The sequence below is a fragment of the Podarcis filfolensis genome, assembly GCF_964270895.1.
Source record: "Podarcis filfolensis genome assembly, chromosome: 5".
NCBI lineage: Eukaryota > Metazoa > Chordata > Lepidosauria > Squamata > Lacertidae > Podarcis > Podarcis filfolensis.
This window is the reverse complement of record NC_139608.1, coordinates 64,247,555-64,270,248: the sequence shown is the minus strand read 5'-3', so window position 1 is coordinate 64,270,248 and position 22,694 is coordinate 64,247,555. Positions and strand designations below refer to the sequence as shown.

Here is a 22,694-nt window from a genome sequence, read left to right as displayed (position 1 = left end):
GTTTTGGGACTACAACTCCCATCATCCCTGACCACTGGTCCTGTTAGCTAAGGATGATGAGAGTTGTAGTCCCAAAACTTCTGGAGGGTTGAGTTTGCCTATGCCTGGTTCAGGATTTAGGATTCACCCTAGTTTATAGGCAGATGAGACTTCTGTTCTATACCACTGACTTTCTTTAACCTCTATTTGTCATTGACTTTGTTTCTTTGATTTCTCTCAGCCTTTGTAGCATTTTTGACAATGCCAGAGTTGGCTCAAAAGATCAAAAGGTTTTTGCCTTAGCTCCTGTGACTAGAATTAAGTATTCCAAAAGCCCTGCAATAAAATTGCTTCGCCTTCCAGAAAGACTCCTCACGGTATGTCTTGTCTCTTCTTTCCAGTACCTTCTCATCCCCTGGATCATAAATGAAGCTTGCTAATCTCTGTGAGCTGTACAGAGTACAGATGTAGACATCTGACTGGCTGTGACACAGGGCACTTAAAGGTTACTGAGGTAATGTAGGGGAAAGTACTCTATGTAAAGGACTGTGATCTGCTTCATCAGTATGGCTACAGAACTTGGAGAAGACATTAATAAGCCAAAAGTCAAATATTTCAACAGACCATTCTTGGTGTATTTTACAGGGTATACTTGACAAAAGGCAATTTCTTGCCTGGAATGGGTAGTTAGTACCTTAGTTAAAAACTAAGGTTTTAGAGAAAAATTTAACATCGATTGAAAGAGAGAGGTTTCAGAATGAGACAGGTTTGACTGTGGTCAAGAAAGTGAAATATTTGGGGATCAACATGACAGCAAAAAATAATTATGAAAAATGTTGGATGGAAGTGAAAAAAGATTTAGAAATTTGGTCAAATTTGAAGCTTTCCTTGTTGGGACGAATTGCAGCTATAAAGATGAATGTATTGCCTAGAATGCTGTTCTTGTTTCAAACATTGCAAATTGTAGACAAAATGGATTGTTTCAAGAAGTGGCAGAAAGATATTTCTAGATTTGTCTGGCAGGGCAAGAAGCCCAGAATAAAATTTAAGATATTAACTGATGCAAAGGAAAGGGGTGGATTTGCCCTGCCAGACTTTAAACTTTACTATGAATCAGCAGCTTTTTGCTGGTTGAAAGGCTGCTTCTTGAGAACACAGACATTTTGGACTTAGAAGGTTTTAACAACATTTTCGGGTGGCATGCATATTTGTGGTACGACAAGGTTAAAGCACATAAAGCATTTAAGAACCATATTGTCAGGAAAGCTTTGTTCAATGTTTGGATAAGATATAAGGATTTATTGGAAAATAAAACCCCAAGGTGGCTGCCACCAATGGAAGCAAAAGCTCAGAAAAAGCTTAATATGGAGGCCAAATGGCCGAAATATTGGGAAATTTTGGAACAAGAGGGAGATAGACTAAAACTGCAGAGTTTTGAGAAACTAAAAAATAAAGTGCGAGATTGGCTTCATTATTATCAGATAATGGAGGCATATAATTTGGACAAGAAAATTGGCTTCCAGGTGGAAAAATCAAAATTAGAAACAGAACTGTTAGAACCCAAAACTAAGATTTTGTCAAGGATGTATAACTTGCTGTTGAAATGGAATACTCAGGATGAAACGGTGAAATCGGCTATGATTAAATGGGCACAAGATGTCGGACATAACATTATGTTTGCTGACTGGGAACAGTTGTGGACCACAGGTATGAAATTTACGGCATGTAATGCCTTAAGAGAGAATATTATGAAAATGATTTACAGGTGGTACATGACCCCCGTCAAGCTTGCAAAAATATATCATTTGCCCGATAATAAATGTTGGAAATGTAAAGAAACTGAAGGTACATTCTTTCACCTTTGGTGGACGTGCCCAAGAATTAAGGCTTTCTGGGAAATGATCTATAATGAAATGAAAAAGGTATTTAAATATACCTTCTTGAAGAAACCAGAGGCCTTTCTTCTGGGCATTGTTGGCCAATTGGTGCCAAAGAAGGACAGAACTTTCTTTATGTACGCTACAACAGCAGCAAGAATACTTATTGCAAAGTATTGGAAGACACAAGATTTACCCACTTTGGAAGAATGGCAGATGAAGATGATGGACTATATGGGATTGGCAGAAATGACTGGCAGAATCCGGGACCAGGGAGAAGAGGCGGTGGAAGAAGATTGGAAGAAATTTAAAGACTATCTACAGAAATATTGCAAAATTAATGAATGTTACAATGATGTTGGATAGGAATTAAGTGGTTTCCAGCTGTAATGCTTTAAGAATATGGAAGAAGGGCATGGTACTAGTAACAAAGTTAATAAGAATATGCAAAAATGAATTGATAATGGATGAAAATACTGAGTTATAAAATGTTAAGTTATAGAGATAAGATAAATGAAAGAGGGTAAGGATTTGCTGATTTGATTATTTAAATGGGAATACAAGAAGGGGAGGTGTGAGGAAGTCAAAGAAACAAGCAAATGAGTTTTAAATTATGAAAAAGAATTGTTTTTAATTTTTTGTATTTTTCTTTTTTTTGGTGTGTGTTTAGGTAAAAGGTAAAGGTACCCCTGCCCGTACGGGCCAGTCGTGTCCGACTCTAGGGTTGTGCGCCCATCTCACTTAAGAGGCCGGGGGCCAGCGCTGTCCGGAGACACTTCCGGGTCACGTGGCCAGCGTGACAAAGCTGCTCTGGCGAGCCAGCACCAGCGCAGCACACGGAAACGCCGTTTACCTTCCCGCTATAAAGCGGTACCTATTTATCTACTTGCACTTAAGGGTGCTTTTGAACTGCTGGGTGTGCAGGAGCTGGGACCGAAAGATGGGAGCTCACCCCGCCGCGGGGATTCGAACCGCCGACCATGCGATCGGCAAGCCCTAAGCACTGAGGTTTTACCCACAGCGCCACCCGCGTCCCACTCTTATTTTTTTCTTGTTTTCTTTCATTATGTGTTTTTGTATATTTGTTTTTTGTAAAATCTTAATAAATATTTCTTTAAAAAAAACAGATTTAAATGCAAATTATGGTGAGAGTTTTGGAAAAAGTGACAGATTAATGCAGAAACAGGAAGGAGGGGATCTACAGTATGCCTGAAAATGCAGGAAAGTCTCTGAAAGTCCAACTACTGTTTCATTCAGTTCTTCATCAGCCGATTAGTTCAACAAACACTCGTAAGTAGAAAGATGTGTAATTTCTTCATTAACTAATCTTTTTTTGAATTAATATAATATACATGAGAATGAAAAATGCTCTGGAATAGTGCTCATGAGATTATGCAGTCACTGCTAATTGACTGATGAAGAACTGAATAAAACAGTAGTTGCTATCTGGAAACACTGTTCAGCAGAGTTCAGAGTTGGACATCAGAATTAAACATTTGCCGATTATACAAATCTTTACAAGCTTGATCTCCGCCGGGTAAAGTCTGGCACCGTGACTTATTCAAGGACTTTCAGAGACTTCAGTTTGATAGTTTTGATGTTTTGCATTATTCCATAAAGTTTTCTGTACTGTAATTGTTTCTGGCCATCGTGTTGCTTTCGATATTGCTGAGTCATATTTTGCAACACTGGGGTTTGTTTATTTGTCCATTAAAAGTATGCAGGAAAGAACTACTAAATGTGTTTTCTGAACTACTTCACCAATTTTGGCAACAACAAAATTTTGATACATAACAGAACTATGAAAGGCATAATTCTTTTTAGGGTCTCTTGTTAGACAAGACACCACTTTCTGTCACTGAAATGGGATGACAGAGGGGAGCCAGTTCATTCACCTTCCTCCACCTTCTAGTTTATCCCTCCTTTATATAAAGTGGAAGATATGTCTGTGCCAACTGCAGTTTGGTCTGGAGGAAAAAACCTGCTCTCAGACCTGACAGCCAAACCAAGAACCTTGTTTCTCCCCAATTCATTCCCGGGTGGTCTCATCTGGATTTCGTCTGGGGCTTGGATCCACGTCAATGGATGTATAATGAAATCTTTAATCTGATGAAGCAACATGCTTAACCCAGTACCCAAATGTGTCAGCATTGACTCAATTTATTTTTGAGTTATCGCAAACAAATCTGCTACCAGGTGTCCTCAATTCCTCCGCAGAATTAATTATTATTGAATAATGAGCATGAATCTAAAGCCACATCCTTTACAGAATAGCTCCCTCAGCATTCTGAAAAGGCCGCACTGATTTGCGTCACTTCTGTGAAGGTTCTTGTCGAGCCTGACAGATCTCAAGCCTGCTAGTGAGGGGTGGGGGTGGGGGTGGGGCAGGGAGAACAGGTCAATTCTAGGAAGTACAGAAAGGGATCTCCGAAGCCTCTCGACTGCTGTATGTGCTGTAGAGGGAAAAGAGGGGCAGATGGGGCTCACCAGCCTGAGCCCCATCTGCCCCCCATCTAGGAGAAGGAAAACTCTGGTCCTAAAGCTCTGCTGCCTTGCAAGATTTCTTTGGGAGAAGAAAGGGCTAAGGAGCAAACTCTACACAAGAGTGCAGTCCCTAAGGTGGTTGGATGGCACCTTCTGCACTTCCATCTGGCAACACCTGCAGCCAAGTTGGTGTCTAATGGGTTGGGTTGCTCTGCTTTCCTTTGGGCCACATCCGTGAGAGACTGAGAGTTGGGTCTTGTGGTCTGGGCAGCCCAGGGCTTCCACACACATTCTCCAGGCCTGCGCCTTACTTCGGTGCTGCTAACGCAGTGGCTTGACTTAACCCCCGGAGGCAGATGGATGGCAACACAAAGCGGAAGAGATAGTTTACGTCATTCAACAGTTTCAAGTGATATTAGCATCGTGAGGTGCAAAGGGGAGAGGCAGCCGTTCCATTTGCTTCGCTTTGTCCTGCTTGCCGGCTGCGATCAAACGCATGTTGCCGGCTGCGATCAAACGCATCTCTGATCAAACGCATGAAATCCACTTAAGGCTCTCTCGGCCGTGTATCGACATTCGCACGCAGTCTCTGTGGGCTGTACCGAACTCTTTACAAACAATAATGAAGGAGGTAATAACGAGTCGCTAGCTGGGATTTGAAGAACTGCTTTTGGTCTCTTCAAAAGGCTGCGATGATAGCGGGGGTGGCGTCGCCCCGGCCGCAATTTTGTGGTAGCGTCACAGCAGGCCCCTTCAACTGAGCCGGGCTCCGCGCCAGAAGGAGCGTGCCTGCTTGCAGCTCCGCTCCCGAGTCACGCCCAATCCGGGGAACAGGAGAGTGGCCGGCGACGCTCCGATGTACCTTCTGGAGGACTGCCGTTTTATAAACGCTTCTGCGAAGCTCAGTCGGGTCTCTGCACTTCTTTTGAGAGAGGACGACAAACTCGCCTAATAACTTAAGCTGTCCAAATAACGTTAGCAATTGCACTTTAGGAACTCTAGCCCAAAATAAAAAATTGCAACTGTAACAAAGAAGGGTGAGAATCCTGCTTTAGGTGAGTAGTTTGTTTGTATATATAGATTTCCTTCCATGGCGGGGGGGGATGTTAACTCCGGGAAATATAGTTCTAGGTTTGGAGAAAGGAAGCTTCTCTGATCAACAAAAATAATAGTTCAGGCTTTTGAAATATTTTAGATGATGAGGCAGTGCTCTGGGAATGGTGAACAGAAGAATTCTCCCCCATTGGGGGGGGGTGTATTTTACATAACCACTGTATGCATACAATGCATGAAGATGACTGGGAAGTTTTGTGAGTGGAACCACACAGGTCTTGAAAACAGAGACTTGTAGTGCTACATCCCTGAAATCCCAGGGGACTTAGGAATCACTGGATCTCCGTCCCCAAGAGCAGAGAGAGATAGAGATAGTTGATCTAGAAGAGCAAGATCAGATGCTGTAGCTCCCCTACACACCACCACAGAAACTTCCATGGCCCTTGGACTACAAATTTTGGAGCTGTAGTATCAGAAGGACCTTAAAAGAAGAGGGAGCTGGTGCCTGGTGAGAGATTTGCAACATGCTGAGGGCAAACCAGAGGAAGACTTGGATCTGAAGGATCCAAAACTTTAGCAGTCCCTCAACACATCCCCCTAACCACAGATAAAGCTACCAGGAACTGGTGTGGTTTTCCCGATTGTTCCCAAATTTGAGCAAGGAAAGAAAATGCTGGGAAACAACATAAGAGTCCAACTGATATTTATTTTTTAATTATTTCAGCATGAATCTCAGAGAGAGAGAAATGCTTAAAATGATGCTCTGATCACATGTTATCCAAGGTCATAGTTTTCCTATCTGTTTTACATCCCCGCACCCATTCCCAACACATTCTTACATCTCCTCCTTTATGTCAAAAAGGATCCACCAGGGAATTACATTGGTTTCAGAATTTTCTTTCACGTTAACCAAAAGTTTTGGGCACATCATTCCTGCTTTAAATCTGCAGGAACCACATATGATACTACTACTACTACAACTACTACTACTACTACTACTACTGTTGTTGTTATTGTTATGCAACAGCATTGTTCCATACAGGTTGAAGATGTGGGGCTTTATTATAGTAGCATGTTTGTGCCAAGGAATTTACAGTTCAGAAGAATTCAAAGCTTCAGAAAAACCTGTGACTGCAGATACAGTGGATCCTGAGTGTTTTATGAATGTTGTAAGTAAGACATACTTTTGACTGCTATTTCTTTGTCATTAAACTAAGAGAGATAAAAAGGAATCACCAGTGCTTGTGCCAAAGTACTAGGGGCTATTTCAGATACTACTAGTAAGTATCTATGGGTAGTAATAGATACTTGTTACAGGCTTGTTTACAGACTGACCTACAAAGGTAGTGCATAGAAATTAGGGGATTAACCTAGGTAGGTTCTGAGGAAAGGCTTTGGGGACACAGGTCCAGGGGTATTGGGCATCAAATAAGGGATGGCTCAGTCAGTAGATCATGAGACTCTCCAAGAGTGGTGTGAGAAGTACCGCTGCATCTGTAAAGGAACTCTGACCAAAAAGCAGGAAGGCAATACCTGCTTTTACCCTGAAGCAACAGAAACCCCCTTCAGGCCTGTGGTCCAAATCCAGACTTGAATCATTAGGAGCATAGGTACCTGGTTGGAACACCATCTTTCTGTCTAAAACTCAGCTCTTAAATACACTTTCTTCTCACCAAATCCATGTCAAAGGAGAGGTTTTTGGATAGGAGATGATTCTGTGCTGGGAGAATACACATACTGAGATTTTTGGGGAAATGACTAGTTCTGTCTTAAGCAGTAGGATTTTCTGCCAAGCAACAAGGAAATTTGTCAAGGATTTAAGATAATGCCTCTGTTGGGTACATAATGCCCCTTAGGGAGCTGCCAAAATTATGCAATCAGTGCCTAGATTGCTGCAGTATAGACTTATGTCCAAGTTTTTAAAATGGGGGTGGGGAGAGTAGCCCAGGTTGCCTTTTTGGTTGCCAAATCCTCGGCTGGTCTGCCACACATGCACACAATCTACTACAGTAATCTCAAAATCCTTTTTCCTCCTGCTTCTGTACAGTAACTCCCCACAGTCCCATCACAGTTTCCAGAATCTCTAGCAGCACAGCAATGGATCATTAGAAGTTACAGTTGAACTTCTGCCCCAAAACTGCTATTCTCATATTTTTCCAATGAAAAGGAAACCTTGGTTTTTTGTTTTTTTGTTTTTGTAAATTTGTCAAGCACCCTTTGGTAAATTACTCAGCTCCCAGCCACTTAGTTATATTTGCTTGGTTGCTTATTTGCTTTTCAGTTAAACCCATGAAAAAAAATGTTTAACATGCATACTCAGAAATCTTCAGCTCAGATGACCTGTCAGAAGTGAGTGGAACATGAAATGTTCCTGGATGCTGTGGGATACTTTCCAGGGAAAAAGCTGGTGATCCAGCTTTGAAGCCCTGATCTTCCTATGGAACCAGGAGATAAAACAGGCAGTTGACAGGTTAGGCTCCTGAGTGTCCTCTCCAGCAGTTTAGAGCCCGAGCAGCTCCTTAGGAGCTCCAAGCTATGAAACTCCGAGGAGCTCCAAGCTATGAAACTAGCCATACAGAAACTAAAGTAGCACAATTCTTGCTCTACTGCCAAAAAGAACACATAATCCTGCCTACTATGTGGCAATACAGGCAGCGAAAATGCTCATTTTACACCCTCGTATTGGAGTTATTTTGTATGATCTGGGGCTTACTGAGACCCAGTGTGAGGGAGGGACCTCTGGAGCCCTCAAAGACCCACTGTGATCAACTGGCTTATGCACTTTGAGCATCAGGTTTCTCAACTCCAGAGTAATGTTGACTCGGCACTTGTTGCAACTCCTGTTTTGTGGGATCAGTTTCACCTGATGCAGGTGAAATTATTCTTAGATCTCAGGGCAGTTGCATCCAACCACATGCCCCCTTGCCCCCTGTCCCTCCTAAATCTAGTAGAGGGGGGCTAATTGGTTGGTTGGGTCGAGAGTGTGGTTAATGCTTCACAGCATGAGAGGGAGGTCCTTGCTGCATTGAAAGAGGTAGTAGTGTGACTTCTCCTAAGGAGAAATGGTCTAGATGCTTTGGATTAGAACAGCTACCAGTCAGTGGTCAATATCCCCTTTTGGGGAAAAGTGGTGGAGCAACTGAAGACATTCTTGGAGGACACAGGTGAGTTCAGGACTGGCCTTGGTCACCCTGATGGATGACCTTTGCAGAGAGTGGGATGGAGGAATGTGACCTTGCTCCTTTTTGATCTCTTGTTGGCACTTGATACCATTGATTATGGTATACTCGTGGACCAGCTCCAAGGAACTCAAATTTGGGGCACTGCATTACAGTGGTTCCAATCCTACCTTCATGACCAAGTCCAGACAGTAGCATTGGGAGAGGGCCTTTCAGCCCGCTGGTGGCTATCTACATGAAGCCATTGGGAGAGGTGAAATGGATGAGGAAAAAACAAGCTGAACTTGAATCCTGGCAAGAAGGGGGCACCATGGGTAAGAAGCTCCCATGTCTGAAAATTTAACCAGTTGCCTCACCCTGAAGGAGCGGGTTCACTGTTTGGGGATGCTTCTGGATCCAGCTCTGTCACTGGAGGCTCAGGTAGCCTCAGTGGCTAGAACTGCTTTTCACCAGCTGCAACTGGTTTGACAGCTGTGGCCATTCCTGGGCTGGGAAAGCCTTGCCACAGTGGTTCATGCAATGGTTACTTCAATACTGGATTACTGCAATGCATGCTAAGTGGGGCTTGCCTTGTGCTTGACCTAGAAGCTGCAACATGATTGCTGGCAGGAGTGAGGCTATATCAGCATATAACACCTGTGCTCAGAAATCTGCACTGGTCACCAATTTGCTACTTGGCCAAGTTCAAGGTGTTACAATTAGTATATAAAGCCCAACAGAACTTGGGAACAGTTTACCTACTAGATGTGCCCACTCAATCACTTTGATTGGTGGAATCGGCAGTACTACAGTTGCCACATGATTTTCAGAGTGAATCACCCTATGTTAAAAGTAAGAAATCACCAGCTGTTTAGTGGTATTCAATTCCAGAAGCTTCAAAAATAATGTACTGCAGGCGCACTTTCAGAAAGGACTGATAATTGAGGAACAAAGAATTATCAACTTGAATGAAATCCCGATAAGATTCTTTTTAAAAAAGGAGTGAACACAAATTCTTGACAGAAGCTCTTTCATTCCGGTGGGAACATCCAGAGGGAATTCTCTTTACATACAAGGGAAAGAAACAACAATGTGTGGAAGTAATGAAAGTCACATCATTTGTGAGAAAATATAAAAAAGACTTTGGAGAACTAGTATAATGTCAACTTTTAACCCCCCCCCCTTAAATCTTCTCTTTTCCTTTCCTTCCTTTCTTCCCTCCTCCTCCTTTCCTTCTTGCTCCTCTCCATCTCTATCTACTTCTTCACCTTCTTCTCTTTCTTCTACTTCGAAGAGGGTCTGGGACACAAGTCAGGCAGTCCTAAGCAGCTACCTAATAAAGCAAAATGCATATTTGAAAAATTCACATGAAATTTAAAAACTGGAAAAAGTAAATGAGTTAGTAAGGAAAGAAAAAGATTTATTACAAAAACCTAGAAATATACAGAAATATTGTGTTGTTGTTGTTGTTTAGTCGTTTAGTCGTGTCTGACTCTTCGTGACCCCATGGACCAGAGCACGCTAGGCACTTCTGTCTTCCACTGCCTCCCGCAGTTTAGTCAAACTCATGCTGGTAGCTTCGAGAATACTGTCCAACCATCCCGTCCTCTGTCGTCCCCTTCTCCTTGTGCTCTCCATCTTTCCCAACATCAGGGTCTTTTCCAGGGAGTCTTCTCTTCTCATGAGGTGGCCAAAGTATTGGAGCCTCAGCTTCACGATCTGTCCTTCCAGTGAGCACTCAGGGCTGATTTCCTTCAGAATGGATAGGTTTGATCTTCTTACAGTCCATGGGACTCTCAAGAGTCTCCTCTAGCACCATAATTCAAAAAAAGAAATATTACAAGAAATTAAATTACTACAAACACAATATTCTATTGTGTTTGTCGTAATTTAATCACTTGTAACATTATATTACAAGAAATTAAATAGAGAGGAAAATAAAAGGATTGAGGCAAAAGAATTTTGAATTTGAAAATAAATCACTTCCAGCTCTAAGATTCTATGAATATGAGCAACAGGATCTTTAGTTCTTCATTGGCAAAGCACTTGGTTACCTCAGCTGCTAACATTTAAAAACACTCCCTGCTATACAGCTGTCATGACACCTACTACTGCATGCTTCCTTCCCACCTTGCCTGCTATAGCTTGCTCAATCACCTCCTCAATAGCAGCTCTTGCTGTTTCCAGTCCTTCAGCACCTTCCTTGAGGATGGAGACAGCAGAGGAGAGAACCTAGAGCAGGCTTCCTCAACCTCGGCCCTCCAGATGCTTTTGGCCTACAACTCCCATGATCCCTAGCTAGCAGGACCAGTGGTCAGGGATGCTGGGAACTGTAGTCTCAAAACATCTGGAGGGCCGAGGTTAAGGAAGCCTGACCTAGAGGTTTCCAAAGCCATGACTCTCAGTATCTACAGGATCTGAGGCCTCCTGCAGCGCTTTCTCCTCCTTCTCCTTGTCTCCCCTGTCTCTGGCTGCCAGGTCTCTTCCTTCTGACTCCCCTCTTCCTCCACCACGAGGGGCACAGCACCCCACAACTCACTGGCCCCTTCTCTTGGATCCTCCTTCTCCTCCCCACTTGCTTCCTCTGCCCACATGTCCCCCAACACCTTGGGCTCTTGCCTGTTCCTGTTCCTGCTGGTGAGTTAAGTGGGGATGGCAGTGGATCCCTGGAGGATGAATTTGACTATTAATTTGATGAACTATTAATGTTTTATTATGTTTTTATATAGGTTGGAAGCTGCCCAGAGTGACTGGGGCAACCCAGTCAGATGGGTGTGATATAAATAATATAAATATAAATATAAATATAAATATAAATATAAATATAAATATAAATATAAATATAAATAATAAATAGGATTTCTATTTTAATTGGAGAAATGTGGGAGTGTATGTCATGGTTGAGGCTAAAACTTCCCTTGATGCTTTGCCGGCCAGGGCTCCCTCTAGCTCATGGCAGAGCTCCTTGTAGCTGCTTTCTATCTGCTTGGGTGAAGCTGGAAACTCAGCTGTGGTGAATTTCCCTACTGATGGTGCACCTACTTGCTAACAGAGACAGGTGGGCAGAAGGAAGGATGGACGGATGGATGGACAGCACTTAATTACAAAGGAGATGCCTTCAAGCAAACCCATTCTGTTTTCTCCCCAGAGTGAGATTATCCATTATCATGGATACCCAAGTGAGGAACACCATGTTGAGACAGAAGACGGATATATACTTACAATCAACAGAATACCTTGTGGAAGATACTGTGATGCAGACAAAGGTAATGCCATGGGAAAGGGTAACACCATAACACTGACAAGCCCTACCCCATCCCACCCTCAGTTTTGCAAATTTTGGCCATAATCCTAATCCCAACTGTGTGTAATTAAGCACTGATTAATTAAATAGGAATTAAGTGTTGAGTCCATTAATTAGTCCCTTCATTGATTATCTGGTAAGTGAAGGTTTGCAGCTCAATGCTAGAGTAATGTTGACATTTGCAAACAAGTTAATAATGGACATTGGTATGCAAGGGCAACACAGGAAAAATGCATTGTCATGCCATATGTGAAGCAAAGCCTCTTGAACATTGTGATCTACACATTTCAAATGAAGTGTCTTGGGCAGAACAAGTAAAGATGTGAATTGGACTAACTTCCATTGACAGTTAATTGTATGATCCAGATCCATTTCAATCTGGTTTCAGGCCTGGTTATGGGACAAAAACAGCTTTGGTCATCTTAGTGGATGACTTACACCAGGAACTGGACAAAGGTAATGTGTCCCTGTTGGTTCTGCTGGACCTCTCAGTGCCTTTCAGTCCCATTGACCATGATATCCTTCTGGGTTGCTTTGCAAGGATGAGATTGGGAGGCAATGTTTTACAATGGCTCTGTTCCTTCCTGAAGGGGCAAACCCAAGAGATGGTCTGGGGACTCCTGTTTGACACAATGGCCATTGGCCTTCAGTGTCCCTCAGGGTTTTCTTCTGCCCCCCATGCTATTGAAACATTTACATGAAACTGTCAGGAGAGGGTGTCCGGCATTTGGGGGCTCAGTGTTACCAGTATGCTGATGACACCCAGCTCTATTTTGACTTTCCACCTAAATCCAAGGAAGCAATCTTGGTTCTAAACCAGTGTCTGTCATCAGTAATAGATGAGGGTGAACAAACTGAAACTTAATCCAGACAAAACAGGCGTACTTTTAGTCAGTCAGAAGGCAGAACAGGGAATAGGGATTCAACCTGTGAAGACACAGATTCGCAATTCGGGAATGCTCCTGGAAGCATGGATGCTCAGGTCTCTGTGGTGGCCAGGAGTGCATTTGCACAGTTAAAGCTAGTGCGCCAAGTGTGCCCATTCCTTGAGACGTCTGATTTGGCCTCAGTGACACACGCTGGCAGAAGGACAGCAATGCAATGTACTGTATATGACCTATAAAGCCCTACACAGCTTAGGTCCCAGCTATCTGAAAAAAATGGTATTCCCTCATATTAACGCGCCCAGGTTTTGAAATGTTTTGGAGAGGACTTTCTCTCCATCCCACCACCCTGACAGGCATGTTTTGTGGTGACCTGGGAGAGGGCCTTCTTGGTGACTGCTCCCAGACTCGGAACTCCCTAGGGAAGCTAGACTGGCTCCATCCTTGCTGTCCTTCTGCCAGCCGGTGAAGTTAATTTTGTTCCAACAGGCAATTGGGAATTGGCTGCTTTTGATGAAAGGGCTGGTGCCGTGCCGTTTTTCTTGTAATTTCTGGTATATTTTAAACAGATTTTATATATGTATATAGTTTATAATTCTATCAATATTTAATTGTATAGTAAGGGTTGATTTTTCTATGTTTTAAGCAGTTTTTGTTTTTATCTGTAAGTTGCCTTGAGACCCATCATGGGAAAAAGTGGGGTATAAATAAATAAGTTAATAAGAATACATCAAATTGTTTTCTTCCCACACTGAAAATTGGAGTCCCTTATATAGAATATAACAGGCCATTAACAAAGCATCTCTTACTATTTTACAGGTCCACGGCCCAGTGTGTTTTTGCAACATGCTTTTCTTGGAGATGCTACCCACTGGATTTTGAACTTGCCCAGCAACAGTTTGGGTTTCGTATTGGCAGACACTGGGTATGATGTTTGGCTTGGAAACAGCAGAGGAAATCTTTGGTCTTCAAATCATAAAACAATGAGAAGAAGTGAAAAGAAATTCTGGGAGTTTAGGTAAGAAAACAAAGATGATGGATTATGTCATCACATTATCCATGTAGATATTTTTCTTTGGTTTGTGCTAATCCTTGCCTCTTGTTTATCCATTACTAATGCTAATACATCACCAATGCTTGCTCATGCATTATTGTGTGCATTTCTCTCTCTAGTTTTCATGAGATGGGATACTATGACCTTCCAGCTGTTATACACTTCATTCTGAATAAAACCGGGCAGGAACAACTATATTACATAGGCCATTCTGAAGGCTCCACAAGTGGTATGTTACAGAATGCAGGCTGTTTTCACATGAGCATCGCAATGGGATGTGGAGATATTGTTCCAATGACACACTGAGACAAACCAGGTCTAGAAAGAAACAAAGCTGTCAGGGGGAAGCACAGCATACAGCCAGCTTCTGCTATGATTTGGGTGTTTGTTTGTTTTTTGAATTGGGTGCCCTTTTCTGAGGCCAAAAAGGTGCCAGATTCAAAAAGCGCAGTCCTGGGATGGAAGAACCACTGCGCTTGGGAGGAAGTCCCAGTTTGTTCTTTGAAGCCAGAGCCACAACTTGATTTCAAATTGTGGCTGCAAAGAGAGAATCTTCCCCTACAGCCATGGCTTGGTTTAAATGCAGGGCTGTAGAGGAAGAAAGGGAAAATCTGTGCTCCTGATTCTTCCTTTGCAGCTGCAGGTTTCAACTCGACATCACTGGCATCAAATGTGCCGTATCGGGGAGTGAGAATGTTGAGTCTCTAACTTGTCAGCAGAATCCACTTTCCCACCCCTGGTTCAGTAGGAAATTGCCTGATACAAACCGTGGATGCACATAGCTCAGTACTGTTCACACCAGGGATGGAGAACTTGTGGCCCTCATAATGTTTGTTGTTACACTGTCACTCCCATTATACTTGACCATTAGTCATCCAGGCTGGGGGTCCAACATGTTCTGGAAGGCAACAGGTTCCCTATCCCCAATCTACACTGGATAGGAGCTTCTCTCCACATTCTTGGACAGGTATCTCAGACAGCCCTCACATGGACCAATGTACATCATCCTAGTTAAAAAGGGCAGAGCAGCAAGTGGAACTGAGCTATCCACCCCCTTGCATTCAGCAAGGCTCCCCTTCTTTATTTAAAAGATTTATATTTTGCTTTTCAATCAAAATGCTTCCCAAAGTGACTTACAAAAATGAACACAAATAAATCATAATACATTTTAAAAACCAGATTAAAAACAGGCATTGAATTCCATTTTAGACAGTACAAAATATTATGAAAACCAGCATAAACTAACATGACCATTCCAACCCCCCAAGACACCAACTAGCCATTAAAAGGCCCAACAGAAATGGAATATAAAGCTAAAGGCACTCAACATGAAGGAAGACCATTACATTTTTATCCACTTCAAGGACTATAGGTATTCTAGAAAGGTGAAGAAATTGACAGCTTGCTGATTTAGGATAAATTTTATTTTCTCAGGTTTCATAGGATTCTCTACTTGGCCAAAACTGGCTGAAAGAATCAAAGTATTTTTTGCTTTGGCACCTGTAGCCACAGTGACATTTTGCACAACCCCACTCAGAAACCTAGTGCTTATTCCTGATATGATCATGCATGTAAGTCTTTCTGGGCACTATTTATATGAGCACAGATTAGGCACAGAGTTGAGTAAAGATCTATATTCATAGTCCATATGTGTGTGTGTGTGTGCGCGCACACACACACACACGTATATGCTAGTGCCATCGCCCTGCTCTCATTTGTTTGCCAAACTCAGCGTGCCCCGCTATTCTTCCCTAAGGCCCTAAGAGTGCTGTAACAGTTTCTTATAATTTACTAAGGAGTGTCCCATTAGATCTATGGTGGGGGGAGGCAAAGCAGGAAGTGGCACTGTCAGGTATGAGGGATCCCTTGGGCCCCTTCAGCACTCTGGCCACTATCCCCAGCCACAGCAGTTATTCTCCTGTCCAACCCAACCTGCCATATTTGCTGGTCCTACTGCAGTCTCATTGACATTTGCAATGAAGGAAAAGGCATGCAACCTGGTTTGTGTTGCAGGTTGGGAGCTCTCCCCTATCCAGTGTGGGCAGGAAAGTTTGCATAGCAAATGTTCTTCCTCCCAAGCACAGTACCACTGAGGGAATTGTGAAGCAGCTCCAGCTGAGGTGTCATCTGGAAGCAGCGGAAATGCCCTGAGAGGAACCTGAGCTGGAGAGCAGGAGGTGCTTGAAGCACATCTGGGCTCTCCTTCGAGAGCTTTGGAGCTGCCTCCCTCCCTCCCTCCCTCCCTCTGCTCATTGGCAGCAAGGCTGGACTTGTGGCATCAGGACTTTAAGCAGCCCTCTGTCTATTTGAAAATGATGCTAATAGAAAATAGGAAATGAGCTATGCTACATAATGACATAGGAAGCAGGAAAGGCACTTAAGTGCTATGGAATGATGCGGCTTGGCTGACTCCTCTTCCACATCCTGGCAGTGCCAGTTGCAAAATGGGCATCTACTGGGAACCCAGTAGCAGCCTGAGAAACCACTATAGACTTCCTTCCCTCCTGCCTCCATACACATTCCACAACAGTGGGACTCTGTGGGAATAGGGTGTTTATCTTTATTTGGTTTAGTGGTAGCTAATTTCAAATATATTATTTTTCAGGCAATATTTGGCCAGAAAAATATTTTTGATTACGCTATACATTGGAAAACGCAAGTCTCTAGGTTTTGCACTTATCAGCCTAAATATTGTGCCAAATTTCTTTCCTTTACGGCTGGATATAACACCCCCAATTTCAACCTGGTAAGTTATATTCTTGTCTTCGTAACACTTAATGGAAATTTTAGGGGAGCTTGTGTTTAAGTAGGTTAGGTATAAGGGAAAGAGACTGATGACCCTGGAAGTCAAGCTGGAACCATGACACATACCAAAAACAACAACAAAAGAGTTGCGGGCAGGGACAGCACCAGATTTCAGGGTGCTCTTGGCTCAGTGTTATTGATGGTCCCCAGAACACACACAAAGCAATTTCATAGATTTATGGGAATTAAATTTTAGGTAAATCAAAATGGCAGGTGGCCACTGGGGGTGGGGGCAAAGCTTGGCTCCCATTCAAACGTGGCACTACCACCCACTAACCACTAAAATGGGTTCTCAGTGAGCTGGGTAGATACCAGACAGACAACATGGACCTGGTTCTGGAGCTTTATGCACAGTCACTATATTGTTGCCATTGCTTATATGTTACACACCCAATCCCCTTAAGTGAGTTGCATTCCAAGTGGCAAGGGCAGGGCAAGACCTTCTGCCCCTGAAGGGTGATTCTTTCTCTTGAAAACTAGCCCTGCAATCCCAGGTGAGTTTATGATGAGCAAACATGCATAGGCTTAAGCTTGGGCACATGTGACTTTGAGGTACTTCCTGTTGTTGGATTAGAAACAACAACAGCAACGAATAAATAAATAAAAATTTCCTACCTCATCCTTCCTCCCTAGAGGGAGCACATCAATGGTAGAACAATAGAATTTAAAATAAATTAAAAGCATATTGTAAATAATTAAAAACATCTATGACATATAGATTGTTTGGGGTTGCTGGAGTTGAGGATATATTATATCTAAGCTTAATGAGTGCTTAAGCTTTGTTATGTAAAAGCTTCCAGGTTGAAATTATTGAAATGTGGAAATGGATTACCATTTCTCTCCTCTGTCTAGGGGTAGCAAAGAATTCCCATTCCACCTTTATGATGAACATTTGTTTCATCACACAAGTTCTCAGGAAGGAACACAGATCTGCATCACTTTCCCTCTAATTCTGTGCACAAAGTATTGTTATGTATTGCTATGCAATCATGGGGAAGTCATGCAAATGCATCTAATCCAGCACGGCAATTTTGTTGACCCCTGTCGATCCAAGAGGCTTCCTGTAGGTACACATGCACTCTTGCACTACGGATGAGAAGCTGAAATGGATAGGCAGGAAGCCCTAATGGACTGTGAGCTTCCTGAAGCATGTCTGAACCACAGATTCCCTTTGAATTCTAGTCCTACAGTCAGACTGGGCTGGCAAACCTGTGGTCCTCTAGTTGTTGTTGGACTCTATCTGTACCTCATCTTCAGACATCATGACTGTTGTATATTCATTTCTCTGGGAAAAAGAAAGGTCTTTGCATGCTGTTGAAAAGGGAAAAGTGTAAATATCAGGTGAGGCTTCCAGAACAGAGCATCATAGCAGCGTAAGCTATGTAGACTGTTCTATTTCAGAGCCGAATGGACGTGTATGTAAGCCATTGTCCTGCTGGAACATCTGTGCAAAATGTGTTTCATTGGAAACAGGTATATTGAATTTTCAAATATTATGTTTATTCGATATTTATTAAAATGCCATTGAAGAAATTCATCATAGTGCTATGTCAATTGATCTGGCAAGACAAGCATTTTGGTTTACCAGACAAAATGATCCCCACTCTCCTCCTCCCCCCAAGCTGTTCCATGGGTCCTCTTGACACACACACACACACACACACACACACCCTGAGCCAACTTGAGAGGAAGGGGGAGGCATGCAGGGGGGAAATACCCCTGTTTGGGGGTTTCCTCCCCATGTGTAATTGAAATTTCAGAAAGGTAGCTCCATGCAAGGACTTTCGTGCTAGCCAGCTTTACAATTCCCTTCCCCCCCAAAAAAAGATTATATTTTTTTTAATGACTGAAGCGCGCACACGCACACACACACACACACACACACACACACAAAACTATGGGGTTGCAGCACTCATCTTGCTTTCAGGCCAAGGAGCCGGCATTTATCCACAGACAGTTTTCCGAGTCATGTGGTCAGCATGACTAAACTGCTTCTGGCACAACGGGACACCGTGATGGAAGCCAGAGGGCACGGAAAGGCCGTTTAGCTTCCCGCTGCAGCAGTACCCATTTATCTACTTGCACTTTGATGTGCTTTCGAACTGCTAGGTTGGCAGGAGCTGGGACAGAGCAACAGGAGCTCACTCCGTTGTGGAGATTTGAACCACCAACCTTCTGATTGGCAAGCCCAAGGAGGCACAGTGGTTTAGATCACAGTGCCACCTGCACCCCTGTTCTGTTCTGTATATGTATTGGACTGTGTGCAGTTTGCTCACAAGACTTACTCACACATGCACAGTGGTGGAGGAAGGGGGTGCGGGGTGTGTGCACACCACCCCGGGTGTCATTACTGAGGGGGTGTGTGACAAAATGAGGGCTTTTTTGTTTTTAAAAATGGCCTCACAAAACTTTTTAGGAGTGACATGGTGGCTTAGGTGCCTGCAGGTTCCACGCTGCCTGAAATGGCAGCGTGGGACTTGCTTCTGCCTACCGCCTCTCCCTCAGCTGCCCTACAGCTGAGGGGGAGGCGGCGGAGAGGCTCCATGCGGCGGAGAGGCTCACCCCGCCCTTATGGGTGGATCGCCCCACCCCCGGCTGCAGGACACACACCCCTCACCAGGCACCCGAGCGGCTAGCTACACCGCTGCACATGCATGCATACAAGATAGAAGTACTAATAAGGAGAAGTACATGAAGCAGAATGCAGCTATAAATAAACCTTACCTTAAAAAGTAGGACCAAAATGAGGGATAGTCATAAGGGAAGTGTGACACCACCTATGTAACCATAAGGCTAAGACACACACATCAAACTTCACATACACACAGACACAGGAATCTGGGATTAATTGGGAATGGGGGAGGAGACAGAGAAAAATCAAAGGTTGGACAAAACAGAGGCTGGACCAACTTTTTCTAAGAAACAGTATGAGCCCTGCAACTGGAGAGTGTTGCTGAGATTCTAGCCCTGCAGCTCCGAATCAGCCAAGTCCAGATCCCTTCCTCCCACCATGGCATTTTCTTTATCTGATTGTCTTTTGCAACATTTTGGAGAAGGCTGTGTAGGGTGTTATGCACCAAACCAGCACCTTGAACTTAGCCTGGTAGCTAATTTGGCAGGTCAGTTCTTTGAAGTCTGGTTTTCTTATCTAACTTTTCTATTCTATGTTTCGAAACAGTTAACCCAACTCTTCCCCATTCACTTTCTGTATTTCTCCCATCTCACTTTCCCTTGGGCTCTGACTTTCCCACACACAACTAGAGTCTCTTATCTCTGTCATTTTTCAACCCATGCTTTCTACTTGCTTTAAACTGTGCCGAACATCCTATTCCACTTCCCTGCTGCCAATCATTCTAGCTCTTCTGTCACAGCAGGATGTTTATTATTTGTGCCTGCAGATTTTGTAGCTATCTACAGAATGGCTGGAAGCAGCTTCCTCCGATGTTTGGAATCAGGGAAAGGATCATGTGGCACATGAAATCTGACTCTATCCAGTACTTCCCAGAAAAGAATGCAATGGGATTCCATCCATGTACTCATGTGGAAATAAAGCAACATTTTAAAGAAGCAGTGTATTAATCCATACAGTGGTACCTCGGGTTAAGAACTTAATTCGTTCTGGAGGTTTGTTCTTAACCTGAAACTGTTCTTAACCTGAAGCACCACTTTAGCTAATGGGGCCTCCTGCTGCTGCTGCGCCGTTGCTACACGATTTCTGTACTCATCCTGAAGCAAAGTTCTTAACCCAAGGTAATATTTCTGGGTTAGCGGAGTCTGTAACCTGAAGCGTATGTAACCTGAAGCGTACGTAACCCGAGGTACCACTGTAGTTGATTTAAAAAATGTTTTCTGGAACTATTAAATGATTATAGATGGATATTCATAATGAGACCATTATAGCAATCTATCCAAAGAACAGGGATAAATAAGAGCAGCCTATCTTACAGGGCTGTTGTCAAGATTGCTGAAATCCTACATATGACACTTTTTGCATCTTTGGAAACTATACATTTTACAAAAATGCACAATTTATTTCTAGCTGCATATGAGAAAACAATTTGAAGGATATGATCATGGTTCAGAGGAAAAGAATATGGAGAAGTACAATCAGGTAGGGCAGTGTTTGAAATCAGAATAACATCTCTGATAGGTATATTGCACATGGAAACTTTTTTGATACTATTTCCCACTTAATCTATAAGAGGGGGACCACATTAGATTTATGTTCAAAGGCATGCCTATGTCAGGGAGCTAAGCTCAGCGCCCATCCTCACATATTTTTTGCTGTTATCTAAAGTCCATTTTATTATCTTGGGTGTGTTCAAATTTACACACTATTTTAGTAAACATTCTGTTGTGTGCAATTTGGAGGTATTTTACAGGGTTTTTTGTAGTTTGCTTGCTAGTTGACTGAATGTTTTTAAATGTAGTTTAAAATAGGTTTCATTTTCCTAGTTTTTACATTACTATACATAATGTGGAATCACGTCTGGCTGGAATTGTAATTTACAAGTGTAATAATTGAGAGGTAGATTATGAAAAACTATATATGTTTTTAGAAATGCAGTGTGCTGAGACACAGTTTATATGCCACTGACAAATGGATTTTGGTTGTGAAAATGGTTCAGTTACATATATAATACCCCAATAATCTTGCCTCTTGATATATTTTACTATATTGCATGGGTAGGCAAACTAAGGCCCGGGGGCCAGATCAGGCCCAATCACCTTATCAATCTGGCCCGCAGACAGTCCGGGAATCAGCGTGTTTTTACATGAGTAGAATATGTCCTTTTATTTAAAATGCATCTCTTGGTTATTTGTGGGGCATAGGAATTCGTTCATTCTTTCCCCAAAAAAATATAGTCCACCCCCCCAAAAAGGTCTGAGGGACAGTAGACCGGCCGCCAGTTGCAAAAGTTTGCTGACCTCTGCTATATTGCTTCAAGATTCCTGGCCAGAGGGAAGTTACGAGCAACCTGTGTATAGTCCTATTTTGTTTTATAGGTTGCCTTGTTTTTTACATCATCTGCTTGGAAGGAAGTTTTTAGTGGTCATTACTGTTGTTGTTTTATCCCCAGACAACGCCTCCTGTATACAGGATAGAAGATATTCAAATACCGATCGCAATATGGACTGGAGGGCAAGACTTGTTTGCACACCAAAATGATGTAAAACTATTACGCCCACGAATTACTAACCTCATTTATGAAAAGCATATTCCCGAATGGAGCCACCTAGATTTTATCTGGGGAATTGATGCAACTGAGCGCATGTATATGGAGATCATAGAGATAATGAAGAAGTATCAATAGTGCTGGTCACTGATGTTCGGAAGTCTTAGGGAAGGAGGACATGTACACAGAGATCATGGATAAAGCAATTAGAACTGCTGTAATTGAGTTGACCACTGAGAATATTCATATTCTTGTTCAGGGGATATCCATAATCTTTGATGCAACTGTACATAGAAATAACTGAGATGATGATGAAGAAGAAAAATCTATATACTACAATCAATGCTGCTTTGGAGATGAAGAAATTAATCCCTCTTTCGCAACCTCTTTTCTTTGCAATACCTTTGTAATTTGGCAAGCGTTTAATAAGGTGTGAGCTGAGAGATATGTAGTTAGTTTTCCCTTGATGCAACTATGTTGTTGTAACAAGTTACATATATGGCAAAACAGCACAGTGCTTCCCAAACTTCGGTTGCCTGCTGTTTTTTGGACTACAGTTCCCCTCATCCCTGACCACTGGGTTCTGCTAGCTAGGGATGATGGGAGTTGTAGTCCAAAACAGCTGGAGACCCAAGTTTGGGAAACACTGACATAAATAATCTTGGGATTTCTTTTTATTAGTGCTTTTCTTCTAGAAAAAAGGTTCTGGTACTACATACCCTTGAGTACCCCCAAGAGGGGAACCCACTGCTTTCTACTTTACTATTGTGTTGTTGGTCAGAGAAGAAAACAAACTTAATTAGCTGTTTCCTGGGTTTCTTCCCAAACTTGGGTTGCCTGCTGTTTTTTGGACTACAGTTCCCCTCATCCTTGACTACTGGTTCTGCTAGCTAGGGATAATGGGAGTTATAGTACAGCT

At 42.8% G+C, this 22,694-nt stretch overlaps 1 protein-coding gene across 3 annotated transcripts; it reads left to right on the top strand.

The window, feature by feature from the left end:
- The first annotated feature begins 5,218 nt into the window (after positions 1-5,218).
- LOC310762720 (lysosomal acid lipase/cholesteryl ester hydrolase-like) lies at positions 5,219-22,222 on the top strand. Of its 3 annotated transcripts, none has more exons than XM_083614163.1 (10): positions 5,219-5,395; positions 6,436-6,562; positions 11,700-11,817; positions 13,559-13,757; positions 13,913-14,022; positions 15,228-15,364; positions 16,399-16,539; positions 18,000-18,071; positions 20,638-20,709; positions 21,680-22,222. In XM_083614163.1, exons 2-10 carry the CDS (start codon positions 6,443-6,445, stop codon positions 21,911-21,913), a joined length of 1,203 nt encoding a protein of 400 aa, XP_083470289.1. In that variant the 5' UTR covers positions 5,219-5,395; positions 6,436-6,442; the 3' UTR covers positions 21,914-22,222. The 3 variants fall into 3 exon arrangements, with proteins under 3 accessions (XP_083470289.1, XP_083470288.1, XP_083470287.1); XM_083614162.1 differs by having other exon boundaries at positions 6,421-6,562; XM_083614161.1 differs by having other exon boundaries at positions 6,344-6,562.
- The last annotated feature ends 472 nt before the right edge of the window (positions 22,223-22,694 follow it).